This window comes from Phyllopteryx taeniolatus, chromosome 23, assembly GCF_024500385.1.
Source record: "Phyllopteryx taeniolatus isolate TA_2022b chromosome 23, UOR_Ptae_1.2, whole genome shotgun sequence".
Classification (NCBI taxonomy): domain Eukaryota; kingdom Metazoa; phylum Chordata; class Actinopteri; order Syngnathiformes; family Syngnathidae; genus Phyllopteryx; species Phyllopteryx taeniolatus.
In genome coordinates, this window is record NC_084524.1 from 4,022,363 (window position 1) to 4,034,397 (window position 12,035).

A 12,035-nucleotide genomic window follows, 5' to 3' on the forward strand; every position below is an offset into this window, starting at 1 on the left:
CGCATCCATCCATCACAGTCACAAGTAATATTGCGAAGCCCGTTCACGGTGGAGATATCGTTTGGATTCCTGGCGGGTTCCGACCAAGAACCTTTTCGATGTGACCCAGTGCAATTAAGGGAGCACCGTCGTAAGCTTCCGGCGCTCGCGGTTCGTGCGCACCCACCCACGTGGCCTCATCCTTCAAGGCGGACATGGGAGCGCGCGTGCGCATGCATCGCCGTGTCACGGCTCGACGGCGGCTCCACGCGCGTACGCCGGCTAATTTGTCTCAAATGACTCCACTCCATCTTCATCAGAGCCACAAATGGCGACTCGGCGTCAGGAAGATCCCCTGCTCGTTATTGATTACCGTGATTGTAAAGAGGGCATGGATTGTCCGTCAGCAAGCACAGCTGCAGTCCGCTTTTGTGCGTTTCTCGAGCGAGCTGTAAAAATAATTTTCGGGTGATTGTAATTGTGCAGCGACGCGTGCATTGTGTGATTAAGGAGCAGGCTGATGAATGAGAGGACACGGCTCCAACTGTGCGTGTGTTATTTATGATAATGACACAGATGCTTGTCACCGCGATATTCCCGGCCTTCGTTGTTTTGGATGGGATGTTTTGGTTTGCGCCTCTCTGCGAGTATTTATGTCTTTTTAATTAGATATTTGCCCAGTTTACTGGTCCGCAACTATGCAGTAATTGTAATGCACCCGCCCATAAAGGACTACACTGCGTTATTGGCGGTAACCGTTTCCTTTATCATCAACCGATAACGATAGGGTTATCTTGCTACGTCGTAGTTTATCTTCTCCGCGCCTGCTTTTCTTTTAATGGGGGTTAACGATATACTGTCGTGCCTTGAGATACAAGTTTAATTCGTTCCGTGACCATACTTGTTCCTCAAAACAGTCAGATTGCAAATCATCTTTTCCCATTAATCGGTTCAAGCCCTCCCCGAAGAACAAAAAAAATGTCATGTGGTTCTACTGAGGAAAAATAACTTCACAATTGTGTCCTTTTGTATAACGTACAGTAATGAAATAGAATTAAAAAGAATTAAACAGTTTTTGTCACACTACATTAATTGAAGGGCCATTGTGCCGCTCTTTCTGGTGCGCTGGCCTGAGCCACCCGGGGGACAGTATAAGACTGTCTGTCTACATGTGTTGCTGCACCGTTTGTGTTCGGTCAGTTTCTTAAAAGGGTTATAGCACTGCAAAATAGATGCTAATTATCATTAGCAATAAGCTAGCAGACTGAAGGGCTAAGCTGTGTTTGTTTTAAATATACAGTGTGTATTAAAAAGAACCACAACAGTCATGCTGCAGCGTACATGCGTTTATAACCCAAGGCTGGCATTAATAAAAAAATAAATAAACTCATTTGCATAAATTAACATGACCTAAATGATAAATTAGACTCTAATATCCATACATTCTATCCAATAATCCCCTTTTGGAGTCCTCCTAAGCCTTTTCCACCCACTTGGGGGTTGTGAGCCGAGCGCGATCAAAGGTTGGACGCCAACACGGCGATTGGAAAGGTCCTGAGATGTGCGCGGGCACACACACACACACACACACACACACACACGTGTACACGTGCTCACCCTTTTTGGAACTTGGCTTCCCTCCTGCCCCTTCATGTTCCAATGACTGCAGCTACTACTCAGGGACTATCAATAATGAAGAAGTCGCTTTTTCCCTGAGCTGGGATCCCGCATTCATAAACCAGGCTGGGTTTGCGTGACATTGATTGGCTCGGAGTGATACGACTGCTGCAGCTCATGTTTAGTCGATTCCACTCGCCGCACATGCGCTCGCATACACACACACACACACACAGCCCAATGTCGGGACGTGAAAGGATAGATTCAATCCCTCCCCCCGCCTTTCCTGCCACTCAGCGGCTCTTACCTCTGCCTCCGTCAGAATCCTGATTCCACACACACACACACACACACACACACACACACACACGTGCAAATAATTGACCCAATTCAATTGTATGTGCATGTGGCGTGGGAAAGTCCTGGGCCTGTGTGTTTGTCAAGATTTTTATTCTTCCCAAGCAGTTTTTGCCTTCAACGGGCTAATTCTTCTGGGTACCTTTCTGGGGTTTTAATGGATTTTTAAGTACTTGAGTACTTGGAGATGTATACATCATGAGCGTTTTTCTCGACATTGTGCCTGTCCTACTGTATGTCTCTCGTCAAGGTTATTTCAAGCGAGACGGTGGGCTACGTGGCTATTTGACTTTTGTTTGGTCTCGCGTATGCAAGAAAAGTCGGTCGAAAGAGCTAATGTGGCGTGATGCTGAGTTTTAGTTCATGGGCTCCTATTATTCAAGGGCACAAATGATAGCCACAATGATATTAATGATACAATTAAGCGTACCCAATCAATCAGCGTTGCAGTGTGACCTTACTTTTCCAAACTTCTACAATCACAGCTACCGTATGTAACACATCTACAGAGTGCAACAAAGGCCCAGTGTGTTGCTTTGCAATTGTGCTTCCTGTTGAGAGTAAAGCCAAGCCTTTATGAATATTCACGACACTAGTGCTTGCTGGAAACATCCGGCGTTGATGAAGAGCCAACTTTCCAACCCATAATTACACATGAAAGCTTCTTTTAAAACATACTTGAACTACTTTGACAGTTGGGTTCCATTTGGCGAATATAAACGTCCACGGCAGCGAACGAGTTGAATGTTCGTTTTGCGTTGCCTTCCAGAAAGGAGGCGTGTTTGTTAGTGGTTCATCGCGTGTCATGTGAAATGCAGTTGCAAGACTGTGTCGAAGAAGAACTCGTAGCAAACGCTCTTGTTGTTGAGAGTCCGCTAATCGGAGCTGTATCTCATCCGATGTGGCGGCGACTTAATTGGTGCATAAAGATAACATGTCGGGATGCGTTAATGATTCATTAGGTCCCTTAAATGCTCCTTTTGCGTGATGTGCTATCCATATATTGGCATAAAGGGGGTGCTGTGTGTGCGTGTTTAGCTGACCTCACACGTTGGCTTTAATGGAAATATGCGTCTCTCCTCGTCATCTCTTCTTTCTCAGCTCGTCCGCTGCTGCCTTCTGGACTTCAGGCTTATTTTGTTTTCCCCTCCTCACTCTCCCATCTGCTTCATAACAAGGGGAGCAAGAATTAATTAGGAGGCTGATTGCCAGGCGGGAGGAAAAATGACGGGGCGTGCGAGCTGAAAAGGAGACCACATCACATTACATCAGATACTTCCGTGTTTCTTTCCGAAATGTGTTTTGCGAGGCTGCTCTCCATTCCAATGCATGCTTTGTTTGCATTGGCTGTCTTTTTGGGCTTCCTTCCTAAATTGATGTCAAAATGCCATCCTCACGCCACAGTCATTCCAATTTCTTATTTCCCATCCTCTCTATCGCACGCGCCTCACCTCCATCTCGTCTGTTTCCTTTTGTTTGCCGTCTAAAACCATCTAATGAAATTCGTACAAGACGAGACGGGAGCCTCGATGCCTTCCTCTCCACTTTTTCAAAAAAAAATTTTTTTTTTTTTAATGATTATTCATACTTACTCCATCTTCTCTCCTCGCTTCCATTTGAATCCCCCTCTTGCTGCTATTCTTCTTCCACTCGTCACCGTCCATCTCGACATTTTTCCAAAACGCTCGGGCTGAGCCAATACTAATCATTTGATGCTCACGTGTTGCTAGATAAGGCAAATTAGTATGGTGTGTATCAGATGTGCAACAAATAAACGATGAGTCGACAACTAATTTGAGAACTGTTGATTCCCGTAGAACCAGTGTTTGACTTGGAATTGCCCAAATCCTCTGATTTCAGCCTCTCGGCAGTAAATATTCTTTATCCTCCATGAAAGCAGACTGATGATGTTTGTTGAATCGAAATAAGACATTTGCAAACATCTGCTGGAAAAATAAAATCGAAAATAATCATTACTTGCAGCCGTAGTATGATTAACATGTCGTTGAATCCCACCCTCTCAAGTGATATTGCCGAATTGTTGTTCATTTGTTTTTGTTCAATCATCAAACAATACCAAATGCACAGCGATAGTAAAGAGTGTGTCCAATGAATCGATGGAAAAATCGATTGGGAACAAATTCGATAGCCCCAGCTATCCCAGTGTGTATTATGCGGGGCTGTTTTGCAAAGCAAAGCGAGCGAGCTCATATTTCGAATGCGTTTGTGTACCTAATAAAGTGCATCGCTGTATTACGGCAAGGGAGTGCATTATTATTATTATTAGCATTATTTCCAGTCACACAAGACTTCCCTCGAATCAATTGGACATCCATGACCCTCTCCTCTCCTCCTTTCCACCCACCCATCCTTCCTTTCATTCACTGTCTTCCCCTTTGAGTGTGGCCCAATCCAATCCCTTTCCACGCTCCCACTCCCCCCCCCGCTTTGAAAGCAGCTGTTTATCCTCTTCCGCACTGCCGCTGCCTCATCTCTTCCCCACTCCTCGCCTTCACACGGAAGCATCGGCCTTTCATCTCGTTTGTTCCTCTCGCTCTTCTTCTTTGTGAGTTGTGCGTCGAAGCACAATTTTGCTGTACTTTACCTGCCTTCTCCTTCTCAGTCATATTTTCTTCTTCTACGTTCCCTTTTAGCTCCGGACCCTGTCGTGTGAACACCTCCACTGGTTGACTGCGGTTACAATGTAGTATGTTTTATTTATTTTTTTGCTTTTGTGACACCTAAAACGATAAAGCAACCAAAACTGAGAAAAGGGCTAATCATTTCTTTACAGATATCCAACTACGACTTTGCTGACTCATCGTGCGCACTGTTCGAGTTGAATGTCAGTGCTTTTTTTTTTTTCTTTTTTTTTTTTTTTTTTTTTTTTTTTATAAACAACGTTCGTCATTCACTCCATGAACTGCGTCGTCATCTTTCACGATGGTGACGCCCACTTTCTACTACCGACCGCAACACATACTCTGTTCATACTGTATATATACACAGTGGACCCTCGCAATTTACTGGATAGGGACCGGGCCAGTCCGAGAATTGTGAACATCCGTGGATAATTGCCACCCATTATAATTGCATTTTTTTTTTTTTAATTAACCCCCAAACTTAAAAAGTATTTTGGGGTTGAAGATATCAGCAAATGTGGGGGGTCCGCTATACATACTCTGCTCGATTGTGAGGTACCTGAACTTGTCCAGCTTCCAACGTCTAGGCATTTCTCTCCCTCATAATTGACGCGATAAACCGAGATCCACCCCCTAATCTTCATCTTCTACTCAAAAGCTGCGCTGATCTCAAATACAAAGCGGTGCAACACTGACACCTACAGGCACCTGGTAGTCATTACAATGGTTTAAAAACATTGGCGTTCACAGACACGCTGGGCGGGACCCGTGTCCACGCCGACCCGTTGAAAAACGTACTTGACAAATAAATTTGTCAGTGGCAGTCAACGGTTGACTTCCATCTGATGAATATCCAGTAAATGTCCACGGCAGTGATTGAGCGAATGATACTCGTGTGCCATTTTTAATTGATGTAATATATGAGTGAAAGAACACATGAGGCTTGAGAGTGTTTAGTTGTCCTGCAATGTCCATGGCGACACATTATTTTTATGGGAACACTTAGCGGAAGGAATCTGATAATGAAAAGAATTTTAGGTGTTGCCGCTTCCTCATCTGTTCTGCCCCTGCAGCCAATCAGGAGCTTTTTTAAGTCCAACGTACGGACAAGCGTGATGTATACGGCTGCCGTGCAAAGGTGGAAGACAGATATTCCTCAAGGCGTTTTTGCCTTTTCGACTGTCAGGGATAAAATAGAAACTTGGCTGCCATTCGGGGGCCTGAGGGAAAAAAAACAAAAAAAAAAAAACGGGAAAAGAAAAACCGAATGCTCAAGTGCTCCGCTGGAGTTGGCTGCAAGAAAAATAGATGTACAGCATCGAGCTTGACATCTCGGCATAGCGGGAAATAAATGGATTGACACTTGAGAACATCACGCAAGGCAACACCATAGTAAGACTCTGTGAAATAATCTTGGAAGAGAGTCAGTGATGGATAGAAGAGTCAAGGAAAAGCCAAAGAGACATATTCCGGCGAGAGATCAGACTGACTGCATGCGTTTTTACTATTTCACTATACTTGATTGCAGCATCCCTCTGCATCCACTTGGGTTCATTGCCAGGTTCTTTTTTTTGGGGGGGGGGCAGTTCATGTAACAATGCATGTGCGCCTGTTGTGTCATTGCATCTTGGCGTCCTCATTATTTGTACCAAGTGCAAGATGCTAATGACACAAAAGGCTGTTATTGTGTAACAGTAGCGAGCTCCGCTGAAGGACAGGTGTGCCCTCCGGCTCCTTCATTCTTCTGAGTCGTATTAGCGCGCAATGAATTTCGGAGGCCCTCCAGGCTCCATTGTCGGGGATTTAAAAAAATCGCGGAATTACCCCAAAATGCTAGCCGTAATTGGATCGATAGTTAAAAAGTTTCAAAACGTGCTCATTAGCATTTGCGCGTGGATGCTCGTCTGTGATGGTGGTGTAAATATGCGTAATATATCGTATTTGAAGGTGCCAGTGGAGCCGTGTCGTGGAACATACCCACCAAAGGGAAACGACATTAGCATCAAGTTGTCTTGTGATTCTACGTTCTCCAGCGAGACATTTTTCCAGCAGGCTGCTGCATAATTGCCCGTCTGCTTGGCCAGTGTGACACAAGTGCTAATTGAGACGAGCGGGCGAAGGCGGCGTTCGGAATGCAAGCGTGTGTTGCGCGCCTTCTGGTTGTCGCACACCCTTCGCTTATTGAGTCTGGCTTCTTATTATCCTTAAAGGTCGTTCATCTTAACCCAGGAAGCCTTTTTCTTTTTTTCTTTACACAACACCAATGTCAAATTACATCCGTCAGATGAACTATAAGACAAGAAACGCTAAATAACAGGAACTGAATTCACATGACGCATAAATGAGCTGCTTTCTGGCCAAATAATTTATTTTCCCAGAGGATACCGATGCTGTGGATGTTATTTATTTATTGATTTATTAATTTTTTTTTTATTTTTTTTTTGCAGGCCTAATTGGTTTCAATTGTGGTCTCCAACCTGATCTTCTTAATAGCACACCTCCAGATCTCTCATGACGCGAGAATAGTCTGGAATTAATGATTTGCGTGAGGAGTGTACCCAGGCTTCACCCGGGAGACGCACTTAGATGATCGGATTACGCCTTTTGTGTTTTAATCAAATTTGTTATTTGATGGCGTATTCATGTGGGCTTTATTTCCTTTCATGCGTCGCGGATTCATTTGCTCAAATGAGACGTGCTTTGCAAAGTCGCCCATCCACAGCAAATCCACGCGCACGCTGTTTTGAAGAGAAAGGTGCAAACATTAAGTGCCGTTTACAGCAGGTTGACAGGATGTCTCCTCTCTGTTTGTGTGTCTCTTGGCAGCGTGGATCTGGTGCACGCCCAGCTGCACGTGTGCTCCGGCCGCAGTTTGCCGGAACTGGGCCTCAGACAGGACAAGATCCGGGTCAACGGCTGCGCCATCCAGTGCAGGGTGACCACCGAGGACCCGGCCAGGGGCTTCCAGCCTGACACCGGCAGGATCGAGGTAGGACGCGTAGCAGTTGCGCTTAAACGTCCCCAATCGTGCTGGGAGGAGTATTGCAGCAAAACCTTCTTTGTTAGCCTGAACAATATCAGAAGCACCGAAGCGTTTGTTCCGTGAAATTGTATGAATTGGCTTCCGGGAGTTTATTCTCTTCATTTCATAGCGTTTCTCTTGGCTACAAGTAATAATTTTAGCTAATTTAGTATAGCCTCCCATTGCGAGTTAGAGCGTATTGTCATGGCACCGCAAGCGGTTGAGCTGCCGGCCCAGTTTCAAGCCCCTTTTTTTTTTATGAAGAAGACACGGAACGAGCGCAAACACGTAAGAAGCGTATTCGTACATAAGCTTACCCATAGCCACAACTCACGGCGAGTCGGGTTAGCCTGTTAACAGCTAGCCAATTCTACACTGTCATCCGCCCACGTCACTCACCGAGTCAGGTCAGGCTTTTTAAAGCCATACACCCTCAAAGTCACGGATACTACAGAGGAACGTAAGGAAGGCGAACACAAGTGCTCAAAAATAATAACTGCACCTCACGTGTGCAGTACATGTTACTACGTTGAATAGCGAATAATCACCCGATTACTCGAACAATCGAAAGATGCATATTTTTAATCCCCTTTTTTTGCGAGGAAGCACCCAAGGGTCCCGTTCATTCAAAATGAAGAAAAGTCATCCAAATGTAGTTAAATGTAATTTGTTATATTACTTTGAGAAAGTCATTGAAATAGTTAAGACAACTGTTCGATTTTCAACAGGGTAACTACCGTAATTGTAAGCAGCAACATTTCCCGAGCCATCTTCCGAACAGTGGAAACACGGCGTATATACAGTTTTGAACAGTGTCTTTTCAACACGTGCATTTGTCGTGGCGTCGGCTGGCTTTTTATCGCGACTTTATCTCAGGGGCCTCGCAAGCAATCCAGTGTTAATGAAGGGCCAGTAAGTAGATGTTTTATTGATTTTATTCAAGATAATTGTGAGCTCTCTGGGAAGCAAAACCCCAACTGAAATGTTTGTGCTGTATGCATTACAGCACGATGTTGACCAATGTTTAAAGTCATAAGTCCACACACGGGATGTTTGAAGAAGCTCTACTTCCTTGTCTCGTCTCGTCTGCAGCTGGGGATGCTCTAAATGAAGCGTAGCCGTTGCTCTTGTCTCCTTTTAAATCGGATTTAATTTGCCTTGCGCTATTGACTTTCCCGTAAAACAAATCATCAGCCTATTGAAGTGAGAGGATAGGGGGGGAGGGTGGCAATTGGTTTTTATGTGCGCAAAGATTTGTTTCAATCAAGGTATTCATTTATCGCACACATTTGTTTTTAGTTGTGTAGCTCAGTTACCTCCCGCCCATCATCATTAACTGGCATATTGGAGTCTAATCCGGGAATAAGCGCAGCGTGCACTTCCGTTGGCTTTGAGGCCAGTGACATTCTCACTTTCAGACGATGTCACTCCCCGCGTGCGTTTACGTCGCCTGCGCTGTACAGAAGCTTTCCGGGGAAAATAAATTAAACAAAAACAACAACAACAAAACGCCCAGCATCATGGCCGTGAAATAGCTTGCGACCTTTCTACTCTGGTGACTTTTCTGCCCGCTTTGCTGCCCATATTCTCCTCCGTGTTCCTTCGCTCACCGCGTCGCCTCTTCCCCTCCCACCCGGTAAGAGTCTTAAAACCACGCACGTATTTTCCTCTCATCTTCGTCCCCATCGCTGCCTTCAAAATCCCCACCCTGCGCTCGCCTGTTTTCATGGCTCTCATCCCGCTATTCGGGCTCCTCCCCGCCGCCCCTTTCCCCTCCCGGCGCTCCCTTACACCACTTTGCCATGCCGTTGAGTTATGAAACGTGTTGACACAGTGAAAGCCTCCCCAGTCGCCATACATTATGAATGAGCCAAATACAATCAACACAAAAACTCCAGGATGGAGCAGTTTGAGAGATGGTTGAATAAATGATGAATAAAGGGCAGCGACAAGGTCATTTTGGCAGTGGGGGGGCGGGGGTTGTCAGGTTGGCTGCGTCTTCGTTTCTCTAGATTGGCTTTGACAATTTCTTTCCTTTTTAGACTTTGCTAAAAAGTAGAGCGAGTGCCTTCAAACATAATTATCATTCAAAGCAAGCTGAGGAATTGGTTGTTTTGGACCCCAAACTCTCTGAGACCTTGGACCGCATTCAAAATATATACCCTGCACCAATGACTTTGGGTTGATGTGTGAAAGTCTGAGACAAAGCATCCAGCGTGACCCCCTTTAAAGTTGTTCCCCCCTCCCCCGGCAGGTATTCTTTTTAAGCCGTTTCCATTTAAGAATCACTTTCGGTATGTGATGCAGTGCAGCTGGAGTTCACCATATAAAATTAACTTGCTGTTTATTACCCTGCTGACTCGTGTCGATCAAATCTGAGAGCTCTTATCCTGTAGCGTTTGGGATTCTGGAGGTGGACCGAGTCAGTGAGCCCAGTCTATCTCCCGGCAAGTTGTAAAAAAAAAACAAAACAAAAAAACATTAAAAAAACAAAAAAAAAACAATCGCTGAAAAATCCACGATACAGCAGCAGCGCGAACGATGTGCCACGATATAGTTGAGGAACACAGTAATGCTTTTTTAAGTATTATTAGCCATTTTTTAAAGTATTGAAAATAGCTTGAGAAGAAAACTATTTAGTCTGTTCAATGCTCAACTGCCTGAGAAGTGTTATGAAACTCCGCCTCTTCCCTCCGCGGGAGCAGTGTGGCGTTATGCCGCCTCAAGATTGAAAGTTGTTTTTTTTTTTTTTTTTTTTGGACAATGAGTACAAATAGGTTTGATTGCTGTAATCCTTCGGAGCAGAAAGAACTTGTCAGCCACGAAGATAAGTGTGGGCAGATTTATTTCCACTTATGAAACTGCCTATTCAGCTCGTTGTTTTATGTATTGCATCAATCATGGCTGTAGAAAACATGGCGGCCAGGTTTTGTCTCGGTCTTTCGCCAATCCCATGACGACAGCAGCAGCGATCCTTTTTTTTTTTTTTCATCTATCTCACGCGCCACATTTCCTTCTTCAACGCTAACAATAGACGTGGAATGCCCAAGACTTGTCTACCTCCTGTCTCACATTTCTTCATCCTCACTACCTCACCTCCATCCCCGGCTTTCTCTCGTCTTCGTCTCCTGCCCCAGCCCCTTCGGGCCGATTCCTGCTGTTCTTCAACCCTCTGTGTTTCCATTATCCGCCCCCTCCTGACACCCGGCGCCTCATTTCACTTCCTCCAGCTCCCATCCCGCTGTCATGTGCTATTCAGTGTGCTTGTTTTAACCGAAGCAAACCGTGTAGCTCTGGAGAGAAGCATAACCCTTCATCTTGCAGTGTTTACCAGCCGGAATGAAAAAGCGATGGGGGCAGTGCGTCTTCTCCCCTTATTGTTTTTCCAGTTGGAATTGGAAAATAAACAAATAAACAAACAAAAAAATCCTCATCATTTCCCCCATACATCATGTGTCTCCATCCTAATGTCTCGTCGTCAGTGTTGATGCGCGTCAGCTTTTTCTTTCGTCCGAGCGCATTTGCATCCATCGATCAATGTGACAGCGCCGCGTGATTGATCGATGGAGCCGAATTATAGTCACGTTATTTGATGTGCGCTTCCCTTGGCGCCCGGGAATTGAGTTGGAATGTTTGTGGCCTGACTTTTGAGTTTTTTCGAGATGCAAGCATTCGTTCAAATGTTATATCTTTTTTGTGAGCTCAAGTCAACTCGGTCCACAACAAGAAACAGTTACGCAAATAGTGAACAATTCCTCAAAAAACAGGAGTAGGAGGACTATTCTTCCTTTGTGTCCGCATGACTGTATTATACTGCCTCCCGGTGGCCAAGGCGGGCACACCAGAAGGAGCAGCACAATGAATTGCATTGCAGCATGAAACAAATTGTTTTAACTCTTTACATACGTTGCCATGAGTACTGTTTCTGACAGTCATGGCCACATATTGGCGCAAATGGACACAGTGTGCCCAGAACGCAATTGTCTGTTTTTGTGCCTTTCTGGTGCTCCACTGTCGCTTTTCCTCTTCCTGCGTGTCGTCATTTGACATTTCATCCGGCCAAATTTAGCCAAACAGAAATCGTCGCTCATCGTCCCGAGCCAGACATTTTAATTGCAAAGATTTGACAGTTGAAATTGATGATAAATGTTCACCACGTCGTCCCAGCTCTCAGTCAGTACGCTTGAGACTATTTGTGGCTCTGCTCGCCGCACAGCTTAATGGAATATTCGGGGAAACTCCAGTGGCCCTTTCTGAAATGATCTGCGGTGAGAGGACAGGCCCGCTATTACACGAGGCAAGTCAGCGTTTAGGATGTTGCGACCTGGCGCAGACGATGCGATTAGTAATGATTACCGGTTTCTGTGCAGAGTGGGCAAGCAGCAAAGCTGCTAATTCATTCAGGGAAATTGGTCTTG

At 45.2% G+C, this 12,035-nt stretch overlaps 1 protein-coding gene across 4 annotated transcripts in view; it reads left to right on the forward strand.

The window, feature by feature from the left end:
* Positions 1-12,035, forward strand: part of LOC133472427 (pyruvate carboxylase, mitochondrial-like) — a 99,876-nt gene that overhangs the window by 18,316 nt on the left and 69,525 nt on the right. For all 4 annotated transcript variants that reach the window (XR_009786706.1, XR_009786707.1, XR_009786708.1 and 1 more), the window contains exon 11: positions 7,422-7,584. Coding sequence is in view for 1 of the 4 variants with exons in the window: in XM_061763172.1 (XP_061619156.1) it covers positions 7,422-7,584 (163 nt within the window). In the remaining 3 variants the exon portion in view is untranslated. The remainder of the gene's footprint in view (positions 1-7,421; positions 7,585-12,035) is intronic.